The sequence below is a fragment of the Sturnira hondurensis genome, unplaced genomic scaffold (assembly GCF_014824575.4).
Source record: "Sturnira hondurensis isolate 20B ecotype Veracruz unplaced genomic scaffold, ASM1482457v3 Scaffold0015596, whole genome shotgun sequence".
NCBI classification, from domain to species: Eukaryota; Metazoa; Chordata; class Mammalia; order Chiroptera; family Phyllostomidae; genus Sturnira; species Sturnira hondurensis.
In genome coordinates this window covers 18,046,432-18,065,250 of record NW_028088227.1, presented here as the reverse complement: position 1 = coordinate 18,065,250, position 18,819 = coordinate 18,046,432, and the positions used below count along the sequence as shown (strand labels likewise).

General features: G+C 38.8%; 1 protein-coding gene across 1 annotated transcript; it reads right to left on the bottom strand.

Moving 5' to 3' along the window:
- Positions 1 to 6,489: 6,489 nt before the first annotated feature.
- LOC119000315 (nephrocan-like) lies at positions 6,490 to 18,542 on the bottom strand. The gene is made up of 3 exons (XM_037065298.1): positions 18,354 to 18,542; positions 8,979 to 9,880; positions 6,490 to 6,975 (listed from the first exon to the last, which is right to left on the bottom strand). Exons 1-3 carry the CDS (start codon positions 18,540 to 18,542, stop codon positions 6,528 to 6,530), a joined length of 1,539 nt encoding a protein of 512 aa, XP_036921193.1. The 3' UTR covers positions 6,490 to 6,527.
- Positions 18,543 to 18,819: the final 277 nt, after the last annotated feature.

The window sequence follows — 18,819 nt, the reverse complement described above, 5'->3', positions numbered from 1 at the left end:
AAAATAGATTTCCTTTGTCTTTTACCCAATTCTCACATAGAAGTCAATATTCTGGGTCACTCAAGCCTATCTTAAGTAATATTAAGACTCACCCCAGATTGTCCTCATTTATAAAAAGGAACACAGAAGATGACAAATTTGATGTAAGGCAAAGATATCTGTGTTAGGGCCACACTTTGGGGTACAAATGTGTCATTTTGATAACAATAGAGTTGTTCAGACCCTCATTGGGTCTGATCAATAGTTGTGTTGAATCCGTATTTTTTACAAGTATACCCCATGACCCACTCAGAGGGTCCACAGACCTTGTCATACTGCCCTACACAGCTGGGCAGTACGAACAGGCCCTATCACTGAAGATACTAATTCATGCACAGGCACCTCGGACCTAGGTGTACTTGTGGTGAGACCTAGGCAGGTGTAGCGCCCTTCTGACTGTACCACCAAAGCCCCCAAACTCCAGTTTTTGTACCATCCCACTTCCAGTCATTTCTTAAATTATAATCATGAAAAAAAGTAGCCAAGTCTCCCTCTTAGATTTCTGAGCTCAAGGAATTTCTGAGAAATGACTCCATTTTCTGAAGGATAAAAAATTGCTGGTAGAAATTATTACAATCAAGTAATATTGCAGGCAGATAAAAGTAAAAGAATCAGCAGGCAGAGCAAAACTCTTCAAGACTGTACTCAGAAGTGATTGAGTATAAATAGGGTGGCTATTTTTAGCCACCCTATTTAAAAGTCCTCCCCTTTGTCCACCATTTACTTATAACATTTTGTCTCACCTTCCTTACTGCAATTATGATCTAATACACAACATATTTAATTATTTACAATATTTGTCAGAATGCCATAAAATTTAAGTTTCATGATATTAGGGATTTTCGTCTGCTTTGTCCACTGAGGCCCTTTTGGGCATGGACCAGTGTTTGTACTGAATAGACATCCAGTTTTCACCCCATAAATGAATGAACGAATGAATCAGTCAACCAATCAGTCAGTCAATAAAACCTAAAATAGGTAAACCAAGTCTCTTACCTCATACAACTAAATTAGCTCTTATCCCCTAAAAAATAATTAAAACTTATTTTATAGGAGAACATAAAATTTAGAACGTATTCTAAATCCATTCACTGAAAATGTTCTTTAAAACTCCTTTCTGTTGTCAGTCAATACTTGGTCAGCTTGATTTTTTTATTTTTTACTATCATTTTTTTTTTTTAGTCATCTGTATTGTTTAAAACCCATGAGTTCAGAGGCCACAGTCTTGTCGGCATACACACTCCTTCCCTGTATCCCTGGGATGTCCAAGCCCTGGGCCAAGGTGTGCCAGATCACAGTAGAGGGGGAAGGACACAGACTGACTCCCAAACCTGCTTGCTCAATTTTCTCTTGCTGGCGTATGATGTAAGACCTCTGAAAGCAGGGTGGCTCTGTCTGTGCTTTTTAAGTTTTATTTTTCAGTTACTGTTTACACTCAATATTGTTTTGTATCAGTTTCAGGTATACAGCATAGTGTTGGACAAACTGATCCTTCCTACCTTCCTTCCTTCCTTCCTTCCTTCCTTCCTTCCTTCTTTCCTTCCTTCCTTCCTTCCTTCCTAGAATACAACAATGGATATTTCTGACTCACAGCAATTCAATAACAGGAATTATCAGAACAAGGAAGTGTGAAGAATTAAACTACTTAGCTATACTTTTTTCTTCTCCTACTGGAATGTAAAGGACCTTGCTTTAAAAAAAAATTACCCCAGTCCTGGCCAGGTGGCTCAGTTGGTTGGAGTGACATCCTATATGCCAAAAAGGCTGTGGGTTTGATTCCCGGGTCAGGGCATGTAATGGAGGCAAATGATCAATGTTTCTCATTTAAGTTATTGAACAGAAAATAAAACATGAGTTTCTGTCCTTCATACCAATACTCCTAACTCATTCTTTTCACAACATCTTTATCTTTACGGAAGTTCCATTGCTCTCAGGAGTTAATTGAAACCCAAACCTGACAATTAGAGCATTTTTCAACCTTATCTCCTATGCACTCTCCCATGTCCCTCTTAAAACCTGTCTTTCCCCATGAACTTCCCAAGTCCCCCCATTCGGAATCTCCTTCCTTCCTTCTCATAATAGTTTCTTACTCCCAACATTTCTTGTTATTGACCATGTCACCTCTGTATGAGTCTACTTCCCACAAACCTGAGGGTCCATGGAATTAAATGTAACGGTGTTGTATTTTTAATTTCAAATTTTGCTTGTTCATTGCTGGGAAGTATTCTTAAGATAAAGCCTCAGTTTTTAGTGATGTTTGCTTCTGACCTGTGAACTTAAGGGCTTTTTACTTCCTCAATTCACCCCCTTTTATAGGACGAGATTATAGAGTGGGCTGGAGTTGGGTGTTTTCCTTCCGCTAGGCTGGTTGGACTCTGATAAAACCGCAGTAGTTTTGGACCTGGTAAAATAATTCCTTTTGATGGCAGGCCTTCTTGTGAAAAACAGAGTACTCTGTTGTATTTCATGATGGCCCCTTTCCTTCTCCCGTTGCCAGAAGCGTGAGGGGATTTTGCGCCAATATTCACTTTAGGCAAAACTCACAAAAGTAGGTGAGCCTCACTGTGTCTGGGACTCCCAGATTTTTAAATTCTCATATTTGTCTGCTCTGAGCCTCCAGCAATTTATGTGTTACATCACAGCTCAGGGTTTCCTTCCACGGCACTGGTTCCCGTGGCAGTTTCTGCCCCCTAAGTTGTGATTCTCTGTATTTTATGTCCTCTCTGCCTCTCCATCGTAGTGGCCACAGTTTTCCTTATGACCTCACTTCTCTAATGGATGCGAGAAGAGTTGTCGATTTTTTTAGTTTGTCCAATGTTTTACTTGTTGTCTTGATGGATGGACAACCTCCAAGCTCCTTACAGTCTGGATCATAAAGCAGAAGTCTTCCAGCAGTTTTTCTTTGAATTCTCATTTGAGCATAGCTACATCCATTCATTCATTAATTGTCTGTAGTAGAGCTCAGTAGCTGCAACAGACATCACAAGGCGCACAGAGTCTAAAATATTTGCTGTCTGGTCATTTACATAAAAAGTTGGCCAACATTTGACTTTGACTGCAAAATCTCCTAGCTAAAAGAGGCTTTATTCTGATGGTTTTATAGCACATAAAAGTACACATATAGACTTATATGTCTAATATTTCTGGAATTTGCAGAAAGTAAAGAAACTAAACTGTATACTGGCTTTTTGAGGAAAAGCAAATCACTTCCTTACAGAAACTTTTAGGTCACAAGCATTTTTATTTAAGAATCCAAAGTCCTTGAGTGAATAATCTTGTTTTAACAGTTTGGGGTTTTAATAAATCTGTAAGTTCATTCCCTGGTTTTGTCTTCTCATAGAAAAACTAGTTAATCTGAACTTCCTAAACTTCTTGTACTGGGTTATTGATCAGATTAAGTTTACTCCCACATAATGTTTAAAATTAGAAAAAGGTAAAGTTATACATTCAACAATTTAGAACTCTATAAATTCTGATGAACTTTTCATATAAATATTAACTATAATCCGTAATGTCATTTTCTTTTTTAAATTTTATTTATTTATTTTCAGAGAGAGGGGAAGGGAGGGAGAGAGGAAGAGAAACATCAATGTGTGGTTCCCTCTCACATTCCCCCACTGGGGACCTGGTCCTCAATTAGGCATGTGCCCTGACTGGGAATTGAACTGACAACCCTTTGATTCACAGCCCACGCTCAATCCACTGAGCTATACCAGCCAGGGCTGTAATGTCATTTTCAATAGAATTTCCAAGATTCTTATTTAACTTTAACAATCGGAGATAATATTAAATCAGGTTAATTAATTAATTGATATGAGTTATACAGATAACTTCTAAGTAACATAGAATACTGAAACATAGGTAACTAAGATGTATATCTACATATCCAGAGATAGATACATGTACATATATAAATACACACATAATATATACACTAAAATATATCTTAGTGTATATACACATACTATATGTGCATAATGTATGCTTCATATATGAAAGATTGACAGACTTGGCTATCTAAAGGTTAATATTTTCTATAAGGCAAAACCACCACAAACCAAGCTAAAGGAAAAGGAAGGCCTGGGAGAAAATATTAGTAATATAGCTGACAAAATAGTGATAATCCCTCCTACACAAAGAAATCCTATAAATTTATGTTTAGAAAAGACAAAGAACTGAGTTTTAAAAAATGAGTAAAGGATATGAATAGGTCAAAAACAGAAGAAGAAATGCAAAGGATTACAAAGATATAAAAAACATGCCCAACCTCACTAGTCATCAGGAAAGTGAAAATCAGACAAGAGACTGTCTTATCACCTATCAGACTGGCAAAATTATAAAGACTGAGGGTAAATGCTGATGACCATTTCAAAACAGGTGTCTGCAAACATGACTAATGAGTCTGTTCAACATTTGGGGGAAGTGGTCCGTTGGGATCAACAATCTGGGTACATAGTCTTCACCACACGGATCCCATCTTGGAATTGTATTACAATTTCAAATGAATAATTATCAGGAGCTACTTTTTCTTTAACACATGGACATGTTTTTGTGTGTGTGTGTATTCAAACAGTTTCATTTTCAGTGCATTTGTGATTCTTTTTTAAAAAGCAGATGATGAACCCTAAAGCAGAAGTGAGCACCACGAGACTGAAAAACAACCCGACCCTGGGCGGGAGAGTTGGGGGTTGTGTTGTGGGGAGAGAGCAGGTGAGAAGGAGTGACTATATACCAAGTATTTTTTGGAAATCAAGATAGATTGGGATAAGAATACTCTAAGGGCAATTGTCAGTGACTGTTTGAAAGTTGAATAATGACTATTAAACCCAATCCTTTGCACTGCATTCCTAGAAACAGTGCCCTGTGAAAACCTATAGAGAATATTAGAACAAATCTTGCTTTAGAGAGAAAGGGGTAGGGAATCCATCATATCAGCTCTTCCCTGTCAGAAACAGATGACAACTAGAATAAAGGCAGTACTAGGGCTCAGGGATAGAGCCAGCAATGCTCCTAAATCAGAACGTTAAGATGGCCCTCTACTATTACTAGTAAGGCACCAGTTCTACAAAGCTTATTGTCATAAAACTGTGCTTTGGGGCACTTTTGCCATTCCTTGAGGTTTCAGACTGATAATCTGGCAAGAACCTATTTTTAACATTCACTAGACAATTATATGATGGAAAAATATTGAGTTCCGGGTTGATTTGTAAAGATGGTAGTTATTTCAGGTGTGTCTGTATTTATTTAAACAAAATTAGCTACGAGCAAACTATCTAATTAACTAAATGATACGTGATGTGAGTGAGCCATGACCCCTGGCAAAATAGAGACTTTTAAAAAGGAAATTCAGTTTCTCGGGGCCAGTGGAATCTGTACAACCTGTATAAAGACAAGAGAGTTAAACATCAACAGACTCCCTTCCAGCCTTCCCTCCCTTTCCCTCCCCAAGTGCCATTTTATACCGAGGAAACCAGAATTTTTGCCTCCAGCCTTGAAACTGTGGCTGTCCAAAGTTCATGGTTGTCCTGGTTTCAGAGCACTACTTGATGAAAAGACAAAGGACTCCCCCAAGGTGATTTTTCTGAGCATCAGCATTGAAGATACCTTCCCCAACTGAAACCAGGACATCCATGAACCTCTTCCCTACGGAGTAAGGGAGGAGCAGAGGCAACCAAGCAGAGATTTGAGAAGACCTGTGAACCCTTTGCAAAGAATTAGCAGAACATTGACTTCTTGCTTAAGTCAGCCACCGTCAGTTTTTATTGCTTGCAGCTGAAAGCCTGTAGCGTAGGTCTACATACCCGTATGTTTATACCAGCTTCATATACAAAATCATCACTTTTAATTTGATAAAATGAACTACTCCATTGGCAGGAAGTTAACCAGATGGCGATTTTATTTGATGTTGTTATTTGTCTAGATTTCAGTATAAAACACAAAGAAGTTACTTTTAACATGGAAGGAATCTTATATCTTCCTTCCATTGTTCCTTTCTACTTTCCTCCCCCTACCTTAAATTATCTAAATCCTCATTTCATTCTAATAAAAAAAGACTTACCAAAAAGAATCTTTCATATATCTAAATATGTAGTATATTTCTACTTACAACACTGAGCATTAAACTGTTTCTGGAGCATGGAGAATATTTAGGGCCGCGAAACTACTCTGCATGACTCCATAATGATGGATACCTGCCACCATGTATTTGTCAGAGCTCACAGGATGTAAACACTGAGCGTGAACCCTAATGTAAACTGTGGACTTCGGAGGATCATGATGTGCCCCTGCAGGTGCCCTGACTGTAATAAATGTGCCTCTCTGGTGGGGGCTGTTGTCAGGGGGCTGCACCTGCGTGGGAACAGGGCACATACCGGAGACCACCATACCTTCCTCTCAGTTTTGCTGGGAACCTAAAAATGCTCTAAAAATGAAGCCTATTTAAAAACAAGAAACAAAACCTTTTTCTAAACTGTAAACTTAGCCTACACTTAATCGATTTCGTAATCGTAATCATCATCCTCTAGGTTGATTCTGATGCTGGAGTGCTCTTCAGGTTTTGGCTTCTTTTTGGCCTCTTTGCTCTTCTCAGTCAGGTGTAGGTGTTGCTCACATTGCCTCATGATCTTCTTGGAGGACATCCAGCTTTCCCCTTGTCTTTCGGCTGGCGCTGCGCACTGTCCTCCCCTCACGTCTGTTCCCTTGGCCTTCAGGACCTCCCTCACTCTTAGGAGACTGCAGGTGCAGTTCCAGGGATTTCCGTCTAGATACAGGTGCCGGAGGCGAGGCAGCCCCTCCAGAGCTTTGAAGTTTAAGGCAGAGATCTTGTTGTTCCTAAGGTTTAGAACCTGAAGCTGCTTTAGATCCTTGAGCTCCCTCTCAGCAACGTCCTGGATGGCATTGCCTTTTAGGTCCAGCCTGGCTAATGTCCTGGGGAGCCTGCAAAAGCACGGGAACAGGATGGAAGGGAAGGTCACGACCATTTTCCAAATCTGCAAAGAAACTCAGATTGAGCAACACCCACTTTTTCTATAGTTTGGCCCCTTCTGAAGCTAGAAAAAATTTATTTTTAAAAAGTAATTTTAAGTGCAAACCTCAGTCTTTTCTATAGGTCTTTAACCCTTCCTCTTGTCTTATTTCATAACTCTTTAGTGTTTTTCTGGTTCCTAGTCATTAAACCCTTCAATATTGTTCTTATCGAATGGAATCACATAAATAAATTGATAAGAAAAAATACTAAGTTCCCACTATTTTAGTTGAAAAGGGACATGAATCAATAATTTTTAGAAGTAAAACAATACCTTCCTTCACAGGATTGCTGCAAGAAACAATAAATATATATAAATTCATTGCTGATCTTAGCCAGCGGTTATTAAATGTCAGGTATGACTTTTCTATCAATTAGCGTATTGAGGCAAATGGTGTAGATACTTTAATACATGTGTACCTAAAACCATAAACCATTACTCTTGTGAAATACAGAAGACGGTAGACAGAAGAAGGGATGTTTGGAAATAGTTTGTGATAGAAGTAGGTTACATATGTTTACAATTATTTATAGAAAACTGAATTTTAAAGTGTAACTGTATATAAGTAAGAAGTATGCAAATAAAAAAGAGTGTGTTGTTTAAAGCTTATAAATAAAAAAATTTAAATTTAAATACAAGGAAGAGATCTTATTGTGGTTTTAATTCTTCTTGGGAGGAAAACCACAGAGAAACTTTTCTGAGTCATTCCCACTTTTCAATTCAAAGAAAAGGCAAGGAATGAGGGCAGGTGTTGACGGAGAATTTAAAAATCACTCTCTACAAGAGCTTGCTCTCATAGCTGGCCACGCTTGCTGACAGGGCAGGCAGTTATGTTGCTTAATTTAAGCTTCAGGAAAAGTATATTCTCATCTCAGGTTACTTGCCCCGTTGTCCTCGCCCACGAGTCCTCAGCCCCGGCCGCACATTAAATTCATCTGCTGAACTGTTTAAAAACACCGATGTCTGGGACCCAACCCAGACACCCCCTGAGTGTCTGATTTAATTGGTTTGAAGTAAGGTCTGAACATCAATATATATTTTAAAGTGTGGATGGATTTCAGTTGGAAAATCACTCTTTGAGGCTTTGTTTTGAGTATGGTTACCATAGCATATAATAAGAAAATTAATTTTTTAACTATAAAAAATTAACATTTGCACATAACAAAGATAATTTTCCTTTTGTCATTAGTAAGGAAAATTATTGTAACTAACAATGAAAATGAGTAAGTGGAGTGTCATAGGATTCTATAGAGGCCAGAAGCTGGTGTATTGTGAGAAATTTGATAATAATAAAAGTGGGGCAAAAGCTTTTTTTCTATAAACTGCTAAAAAGAAAAAGAATCCACTGGTCGGCACAGATGATAAACATCATAATATCATTTCACAGGAAATAATAGTGTTGCAGCCTTCTACTGTTTTTTTTAGTTATCTACTTTAAAATGTAGAACATGGAATAAAACAAATAAATAGGGTCATTAATGTAAACATGTACATTAATTATAAACTATGACCAGTTTGGGGAAACATGCGGTGGGCTGGGTACACAGGGAGAAATATTTGGAAACCTAAATTAAGTGTCAGAGTATGAAGGCGTGTGTGTATGTGAGGGGGAGAGAGAAAGAGAGAGAGAGAGAGGAGAGATTGAGGACACAACCAGAACCAGAATGTAAGGAAAACACAAACAAGCTCCAACATTTGCAGGCAGACACACAGGCAAAATAAGTTAGTGTAGTATTCAACTTGTGGCCAGGAAATTCCAAACCCTCGTTTAAAACTTCTCCCCCTAAACTCTTGGGTAGCCTTGGTCATCAGTTGTTTGCTCTAACTAGAGTTCTTGCCTGCATGTGTTGCTAATTGCCCCAGTCTTCCCAGAACTTTTATGATATAGAGTCATCAGTGGTAACGTTCCCGTACCTTAGCGGTATGGACAGCAGCAGGTTCTGCTCCAGCGCCAGGTTGGAGAGCTGAGAGCACGTCTGCAGGGCTCCGGCTTCGAACGCGCTGACAACGTTGTTGTCCAGAAACAGATGTCTCAAGTCTTGGAGGTCCTGGAAGTCTCGCACTGTAACTCTCTGAATCCGATTATTGCTAATATCAAGCTTTTGTAGCCTTGCTGGTAGTCTGAGGGGCAACATTTGAAGCTGGTTTTGGGACAATTCAAGAGTGGTTAAATTGGCAAGGAGCTGTGCCCCTTCGATGGAAGAGAGTGAGTTTTCTGACAGGTAAAGATGCGATAGGTTCTCCAAGTGTTTCATATCTCGAAACCTTACCACTTGGAGCTGGTTTCTCTCCATCTTTAAAGAGAGCAAGGATCTGGGCAGATGAATGGGAATTTTAGTCAGAAAGTTACCACTGAAACTGAGAAACTGCAAAGACTGAAGAGAAGTGAAGAAGCCAGCTGGTATAAGATGTAGTTTGTTGTTCTCCAAACTCATGTGTTTCAGATGGGGCAGTGCCAGTGGTCCAGCTACAGACTCGATATGGTTGCCATCCAACACCAAACTCTGCAGGCTGCCAAGGGAGGAGAGCATGCTGGGAGAGAGAGAGGAGATCAGGTTGTTTTTAAGTTCAAGGGTTTTTAATCTCTCCAGCCCTTCAAAATCAGATCCGTGTAGGACATAGATTGAATTATCATTTAGCTTTAACACTTCGAGACTGTCTGGGAGAGCCCTGGGGACTCGTCTGAGCTTATTCTTCCAAAGTTCCAAGGTCTTCAAGGTCCTCAGGGTTTTGAAAGCATCATTTTCTACTGATTCAGTTCCACTGGCCAGAAGAATAATGTCTTCTAGAGCCAACTTCTTGGTGAAGTTAGATAGCTACAAAAACAAACAAACAAACAAAAGCAGCAGGAGCAGCAGTGGGGGGGGGGGGCGACAAAAACAGTAAACTAAGATTATTGTAAGGAAGAAAATATGTACTGGCATTCAATTCTGATACTTCAAATTTCCTTTCGGGACTTATTTTAGATTATCTCTTGGAAAAGGATGGAAACTCAGGTCCTGGCTATTTTTGTTTATGATTGCTAATACTGCAAGATATCAAAAGTATTTTATGCACTGTCACACACTGTTGTTAATGTGCAGGATTGGCCGACTTTTGCTGTATGTTCTCTGACCCAGCGAGTTTACTTCAAGGCAGCAGTCCTTGCACATTGCATTATGATTTATGGGATTCGATGTTCTTTGTTGCATCCTCTTATAATAGCCCAAAAACCCCAATCTTTCACCAAATTATTAACTCTAGGGTGTAAGATTGCACAGGATTTTCAAATTATCTATTTACATCTTGCATTGTTTGGATTTTTCAAATTATGAATGACCTTCGTTTTTTTAAGTATTAGAAGTAAGTGTTTTGAATATCCTAAATACTGTCATCAAGGGGATGGGCCTATCGGAGACATGTTTTCGACTGTATTATGATTTGCAAACCAGCTTCCTGCTCTCTGCTCTCCTTCGCCCAGTTTGCACTCCACTGACAAATATGATCCATGAAGAAACAAACAGGACACATGTGTCTCCATCCCTGTAGAGCAAAAATACACTCATGTGTATATCCCAGACCTAATGCTACTCCTGTCCTGTTTTAAGGAGTACAAAATCTGATACACTTTGTCCACAATTTGCAAATTCAAGTACTTCTATCTCTCTGCATGTCCCCCAACTTCCTAGCTTGACATGTATGTTTTCTGTGGGATTATGGAATCCTTGGCATTTGGTTCTTGGAATAAGATCAGGTTTAGGCAGAAAGAAGAATCATCCCAGGTTTTCTTCAGCTTGATGAGTTCACAAAATGCTCAACCTGCTTTACAATTTAATCAAGATGAAACTTTCAATGCAATTTTTACATGTCTTACTTACCTAGAGCGTCTAAATGTTTGACTTAATTATAGTTGAATCTGTAAATCTGTTGAATTATAGTTGAATCTGTAATCTGAATCTGTAATCTATAATTCAACATTATAGTTGAATCTTTTTACAGTTTCAACTATAATTTGTAAATCTGTAGTTGAATCCTTTTATAATACCAATGCACAATTAACATCTTCAGAGTGGGTTCACTTTGCATCCCAGATTTATTATAGGTACTTAAATTCTGGGAGGACATGTGATGTGAATTATGTTCAAGCATCTCTTCATATGATATTCTATTAGAAGAATCTCATGTTAAAATTTCTATGAACAGATGTTTTTAATTTTAATAGTTTCGGCAGCTGTCTTTGGTTATATATTGCTGCTAAGATTTGAAATTTTTTTACAGTTTAACTGGTTGTATTAAGTAGTCCTAATCCCAACAGTAATAGCAAATTTGTTCTTATATTTGTTGAATATCTGCAAGTCTGGAGTGCTTTTTTATGTTACTATTAATTCTCCTAATAACCCTACAAGTTTGCTATTATCAATGTCGGCTTTTATATGAGGAAACTAAACGGTTAGTGAGTGAAAGACCTGAGAATTTCAATGAGCTCTATGGGACCCCATAGAGCTTTCTCCCTCAGCTCACTGTTTTCTAATGCATTTTCTGCTGCATTTGGTCCACACCTGTTTTCAGGAAAGACTCGAGATCTGAACACAAACCATAGAGTCTTAAAGAAGCAGAGATGATAGAGGTTATCTCGTCCAAACCTTCCATTTAAAAGATGAAGAATTCAGATAAAGTCCCACATGTGCAATAACTGGATCATAAGGCAATTTCATTTTTAATTTTTTGAGGTATCTCTTTACTGCTTTCCAGAGGGGCTGTACCAGAAACCCAAAATACTAATTCAAAAAAGTGTAAGTACCCCTATGTTCATTAGGGTTATTTACAATCGCCAATAGATGGAAGCAGCCCAGGTGCTCCTCAGTAGACGAGTAGATAAATAACTATGGGACATTTACACAATGGAAAACTACTTGGCGATGAAAAAGGAAGAAATGTCACCCTTTGCGACAGTATGGATGGGCCCGGAGAACACTATGAAATGAATGAAATAAGCCAGTCAGAGAAAGACATATACCATATGATTTCACTCATATGTACAATCTAATGAACAAAGTGAACTAACAAGCAAAACTGAGACAGGCTCATAGATACAGAGCAGGATGACAACTCTGGGCTGGGGTGGGGGGTCTCTTAAGGAGAGGAGGGTTTGAGCAAAAAAGAAAAAGGACTCATGTGGACAATAGTGTGGTGCTTGCAGGTGTGGGAGAGGGCTATAAGGGGGATAAATGGGAATGGGGAAATACAATAAAAATAAATTTAAAAAGAAAGTTTATTTTACGAGAGAGAGACAGAGTGAAAAAAATTACTTCAGGCCCCCCCAAATTTTAGTGACCTTCCTTAGACTCAGTATTCTTTAATCTACTTTCCATTCTGAAGGACGCTTTTTAAAACTTTTATTTCATATAAAGTCAGAAGTGACTCGAGACACAGATCTTCACTTCTTGGACTGCTGATCTCCCCCAAGAAGGACTGGAGGTTACCAATACCTCCACTTCTGTTGGAGCGATCACACACCCTGAAAGACTGCCCACAGTGCAGCGAGTCTCAGTGACAGTGTGGCTCTGAACGGGCAGTTTACTGGGGAGCAGGCGAGGTGTGGAGTCAGAGCTTCAGTTTGTCAGTTTGTCTTGATTTCTCTTTGTAAGCACATGGCCGGGTCTAACTAATAAACACAGTCCACGTTCTGAACTGTATCCAAAGGATGATTGTTTTCTTTTAATAAGCATAAAGAACCATTTTCTTTTTGTCAGAGTCAGTGCAGACTACTTGCAACTATGAATTAAATGGCTACCATTATTTAAGTATTTACTCTGTTAATCTTCATGAAGACCTTTGTGTAAGCATGAGCATTCTTTTCTCAGAGAGGGAAATGAAAGTTCAAGGAGGTGAAATAACCTGTTCAGGTGTGTCTAGTTAGCAAGTGGAAAATTGGGGCTTTCACATATACCCCAAGCAAATATATTTTTAACCTTATCGCTATTACATGCATTTAGCTCAAGAATACACAGTTCTGGTGGCACAACCTTCGAGGATTTCCACCTTTTCAGTTGAGTTTGCAGAGCTGACAAGAGGGAAAAAATATCTCTGCCAGACCTGTTTTCCCATTTCCTGGCCTAAGCATGACTGTGCTCAAGAAATCTGGAAAGAGGTGCTTGTGCCCCAGAGCTACCCTTGGTGTTGTGGGTAGTTTTCCAATGTTGCTTAGAAAGCAAGGCTTGTATGGCTTGGTGTTAACAGTCAGGCACAGGAATGTTCGCTAAGTATCATTGCTGCCATCCCAATTTTTACAGTTTAGTCAGCTCGATACCCATTAAGAGAAAAGTTACAATAAAGTATGCAAAGTTTAAAAAAAAATAAGCGAGGCAAGTAAAATGAAGGAGAGCAGAGGGGCACCTCCTGCTGGCTTCCCTGTAAAAGGCTTTGTCTCTGGTTTAAATTCTAGGCTGGCTTTGCTCCAAGTATCAGAGGGACATATGCCTTTCTTGGGCTTCTTATAAGTCAAATGTACACACAGAACTGACATTCCTCCACAGTGTCTGCCTCAGACATGTATGAAGCAAGCAAGCATGAAACTTGTGAAACAATGCTGGAATTTGTTTTTTGATCATCAAAGCAACACTTGTTCTCTGTAGACTATTTAAAAATTCTAGAAAGTATGGGAAGAACATAGTGGTTTTCTGTAATTCTCTCATTCAGTAGTAAACCCTGTTTATTCCAGGGGGAATTTTAAGTAATGTCTTCCACAAAAGATGTGAAGTGCAATCATTTTAATTGACCACCATCAAAAAGACATTCTTGTTTGTCCTCTAAATGTAAAAGCTAAAAATATAAAACTCTTAGAAGAAAATATGGGCATAAATTTTTATAACCTTGAGTTTTGTAAAAGCTATTGTAGCTATGACACCAAAAGTAAAAGTGAATAAGACAAAAAATAAATAAATCAGACTTAATCAAAGTTGAAATCTTTTGTGCTTCAAAGGACATCATCAAGAAAATGAAACAACAACCCACAGAACAGGTGAAATTTTTCACAAATAATATATTTGATAGAAGATTTGTATTTAGCATATATAAAGAGCTCTTACAACTCAATAGTAAAAAGACAAAGAGCCCAATTAAAAATGAGCAAAGAATTCATACAGGTACTTCTCAAAAAAATATTTACAAATGACCAATAAGCAGATGAAAAGATGTTCAACATCATCAGTCATTAATCATAGAAAGGTCGAAACATGATGAGATGCCACCTGACACTCACTATGGGGACTATGATCTAAAAGCAAAAAAGAAAGGTAAAAAAAAAGCAACAAATGTCAGCAAAGATGGGGAGAAACTGAAACTGTTCTACATTGCTGTGGGAATGCAAAATGATGTAGTTTCTTAAAATGTTAAACATAGACTTACTGAATGCTATTACCCCAAAATTTCATTCCTAGGTATGTACCCAAGAGAAATGAAAACATATGTCCACACACAAACATGGTCATGCATGTTCATAGCAGCATTATATATAATCGCTGAAAATAGGAAAGAACCCAGATGTCCATCAACTGATGAATGGATAAATAAAATGTGGTATATACAATATCAGTTATACATAAAGAAATATTGTTCAGCCTTTAAAGAAAGGAAATTCTGACATGTGCAACAACATGGATAAACCTTGAGGCCATTATTTTAAGCAGAGGTCGGCAGCTGGACAAGTCTCAAACATGGAGCGAAGTTATGATGGAAACTCAGCTATGGGAGCCATGACCACTCACACAGAGTGAAGTCACTTAAGGAGGGTGTGCGTAGTAAGAAAAGGGATGGCTGAGGATTGATACTCCCTGGAAAAGCCACAAACCAAAGGGCAGTGGAGGGAAAGAAACCTATAAAAATGGCAGAAAAGAAGTACCAGGGAGAAATAATGGTGGCTTCAAAGTGTAGAGTCATGGAAGGCAAGAAAGTAAGAATTTCAAGAAATGGGAGTGAGCCAATCAATGTCTGAGAGAGAGTAGTTTTAGTAAAGTAGAGTAGACAGGAGCCAAAGAGGTGAACTGAAAGGTAAGTAGAAGACAAAGAAGTGGGGACATGAGTACAGACTGCCCTTTCACAGAGTTTTGCAAATAAAGATAGTTGGTTGCAAGAGGAGACATGAAATGGAAATATTTTTATTTTTATTCTTATTGTAATGGAAGGAGCATATTTATAGGCTAGGACAGGGAGGTAGTAGAAAAAGAGCAACTGAAGATATGAGAGGAGCTTCGGGAGAGGTGAGAAAGATGAATTCAAGGGCAGGAGCGGGAGGTGGCTTTGATGGAGAGGGACATCTCCCCTAGGGAGGAAAGAGCTTGCAGAGCTGGATGGTAACAAGTTAGTGTACAGACAGCAGGAACTTAGGGAGATCAAGACAACTGGCCTTCATTTTGTCATGATTTGTCAATAAAATGGGAGGTCAGCAATTTGGTGAGAATGAGGAGGGCAGGGATTGAGAAGCCAAAACTATGCTGAAGTTTTGGAAGATGTTGAAGGATTAAAGGGAGATAGTGACAAAGAATTTAAAGAATAGATGGATGGCATTGAAGACCCAGATGAAGTTAGAGACCTTGAATACACACATGCACACACACACACAAATATGAGCAGAGAGGTTGTATGATCCCCTCCAGCAGCACTCAGACATTCAGGCACAGGAGAAACAAAGGTAAACAGCCATCCTAATTTAAGACTGAGGCTTTGCTGGATCGGTGTTGAAATAACTCATTGTGGGATGCAAAAAGGAAAGGACTATTTTAAAAAGATAAGAAATACAGTAAACTGATTATCTGAGAGAACATGGGTAGATCTAGTGTGAGGATACTCCATGAGGTGGAAAGATAAGTGCAGAGTATGAGAGCTTAATGTAAAGGAGATAAGGGCCCGAGAGTGGGTATGGGAATTCAAGATTACTGAGTAAAGTTTCGGGTGTAAACAGGATTGTGAAATAAGTAAGACAGTAGACGGCTATGGTCAAGTAGAAATGCAGACAGATTTTTTTTTTATGAGTTCAAGGAAGGGTGAAAGTGGGATACTGGACACTGAAGGCACCCACGGAGTGCAGGGTTGAGGATGGTGAGGAAGACTAGAGCCAGGAGGAAGGGGCCAGGAGCACAGCGTAGGACACACAGAAGAATCAAGAGCTTTATAGCCTCCTGCCACTGGCCTTCAAAGAAGCAGGGATTGTTACAGATAAGCAGATAAATAAAGCCCCTCTTTTCTTGAGGACAGGAACTCGACATTTTCATCTTTTGTTCCCAGTCTCAAACAGGATTAAATTATATAAACAAGTAATAGAAATATTTTAAATCATGGTATATACATACATATATGTGTATATATGTTTGCATATACATGCATATAAATGTGTGATGCATGTGCATGCATTTATATGTGTATATAATTTCTATTGTAATTAATCTGAAGATCCATTTTAAGGTATTTTTTTAATATAGGCATCTTATTGTGTAATTCAAACCAAATAAACTGAATATACATTGTATTCACCAAATACAAGTGAAATATGGTCATATAAAACCTACGTGTTTTCAGCAGAATAAAGAGAAATATTATTGCTCAGAACCTTTCATTTCCTTCACAAAACAATTCTGTGTTTCACCAAAATTTCTCCTGGAGCTGCCCTTCCAAGAGATAGTTAATTGGGCTAAAGTCAGTGAAGTGGCAATATTGCTGTTCGGTGAACTGAAACCAGTGACAAATGGATTGATTCAAAAATTGAATTTGAGGAGAGGTATAATTTCATCTTATTGGCTTCAAAGCAGCAGTGAAGGATCATTACCAGGCCTAGTTGACCCTTTATCTCTCTGCATCTCAAGTCCTCAGAACAAATATTTAAGCATCTTGCTCTTTAACCAGGTGTCTGGCTTGGATGCTGAGAGCTGATCAGGTCAGACCCACTCTGGCATTAGGCACTACTGGACTAGAAGAGGAAAGTAAACAGATGACAACTGGGCAGTTGTGTTTGGTAAGGCTTGACATAAATACCACACAGGCTTTTTTTAATCTTTAGTGAGAGTGGAAGGGAAGGAGAAAGAGTGGGAGAGAAACATCAATGTGTGGTTGCCTCTCATGTGTTCCCTTCTGGGAACCTGGCCTGCAAACAGGGCATGAGCCCTGACTGGAAATTGAATCTACTACCCTTTGGTTCACAGGTGTGTCCTCAGTCCCCTGAGCCACACCAGCCAGGGCCCACAAGGGTTTTAAATTCTGTATTTATGTGCGCCTACATTAATATTTCATAAGAAACAAAAGGAGGGGTGTTCTAGTTGGAGAGGAAATATGTTCACCTGCTGACTCTGCTCCTGGTTCACAGAGAGGCCTTTTCTTATTTTAGGATTTGGATTAACAGGGGAGAATCAGTGAGCGGTAAAGAAAAATCAGAAAGCCATAGAATTTTCCATCTAGACAGGACTTGGCATCACCTATCTAATCAAGCATGCTCACTTCACAGAGGTAAAAAGTGAGGCCCAGAGATTTTTAACTGCTTGGCGAGAGAGTTGTCTCTCTAGGGAGGGGGCCAATTTAGGGAGATAATCCTAATCTCTTGATCCCTCTCAAACACTTAAGGCCAAAAACAAAAATGACTTTGTGTTGTAAAGGTCAGAGAAATCTATGGCACTCTTTTCATTTCCCTTTGAATAGGTAAGCATCAAAGTAGAAGTCATAATTAAAAGCACATAGAACAAGAATTGCAGCACCATGGAAAAACAAAAATGGGTACAGGTTTTCTCAAAGATGCTAATGATTGATTGGATCTAAGGTTCCTATGAATAATTCTCATATGCTGGATTCATCGTGATAGTCTTATGATGCGCTCATATCATCTGCCTCCTATAGCATGAACAAAACTACGTTCCCCCTCCAAAAGGATTTATTCTTCATCCTGGGCATATAAAATGGCCACATGCTCCCAAACTCTTTTTGTTAAGAAAGAACCATTTCTTTACTTTTACTTGACAACAACATGATTAGAAAAAATTTTCAGTAAAAACTGAAATAAAATATCATTAGTTATAGATTCTGGGTTTAAAAAAGTTTTTTTGGTTGCTGCTCCAGAAATATCTGGAGGCATATCCCCATCTCAGTAGAACAGAGCAAGCCAGTTAACTAGTAACCCACATGTGATGTTTTTATTTTTTTGTTTGTTTGTTTTTACGTTTTGCATGATTAAGTTCTGATTATTTAAATTAAGTGGACAATCCCACACTCACCTTTTACCCAGCCATACAAAATAAACTGCACCAACGTGAGTGGAAAAAGAACAGTTACCTGAAGATGTTGAATTTTGCTGTGGCTGATGTACAGCTTCTTGGTGGTGGAGGGGAGGCCTGAGGGCACCTCTGTCAGCCTGTAGCATTGCACCGAGGGCACAGAGTCACAGCTGCACCTTGCGGGACAGTCGGGATCGAAGCCATCGCTAAAAGAGAGCAAAACAAGGAATGCATAAAGCAGGGGCATCTTCCAAAACAGGGCCTCTCAGGAAGCAGGCGAGTGTTTAGGTGATGTCTCCCTCTTTATACCATGAAATCTGATGATAGAATCTCACGAATGTGTACTCTGTCAATGTAAGAAGACAGGAAAGAAAAATTTTCAATTTGCCTGGGTTAAAATGTGAGCGACCATTACAAAGAGGAAGGGGCTTAAACATTGATAAGCTGCCTTAATATTTGTAGGTGAGCAAAACCTTATGTTATTTATGGCTTGGAAGGCTAATCTGCAAACACCTCTATTATCT

Excerpts from the sequence above, each read along its gene's own strand:
- LOC119000315 (XM_037065298.1), bottom strand. The coding sequence starts at position 18,542 with ATGCCCCTGCTTTATGCATTCCTTGTTTTGCTCTCTTTTAGCGATGGC. Across the intron at positions 9,881-18,353 it reads GCAAAATTCAACATCTTCAG|CTATCTAACTTCACCAAGAA; the intron begins GTAACTGTTCTT and ends TTGTTTTTGTAG. Across the intron at positions 6,976-8,978 it reads CTGCTGTCCATACCGCTAAG|GCTCCCCAGGACATTAGCCA; the intron begins GTACGGGAACGT and ends GTGCTTTTGCAG.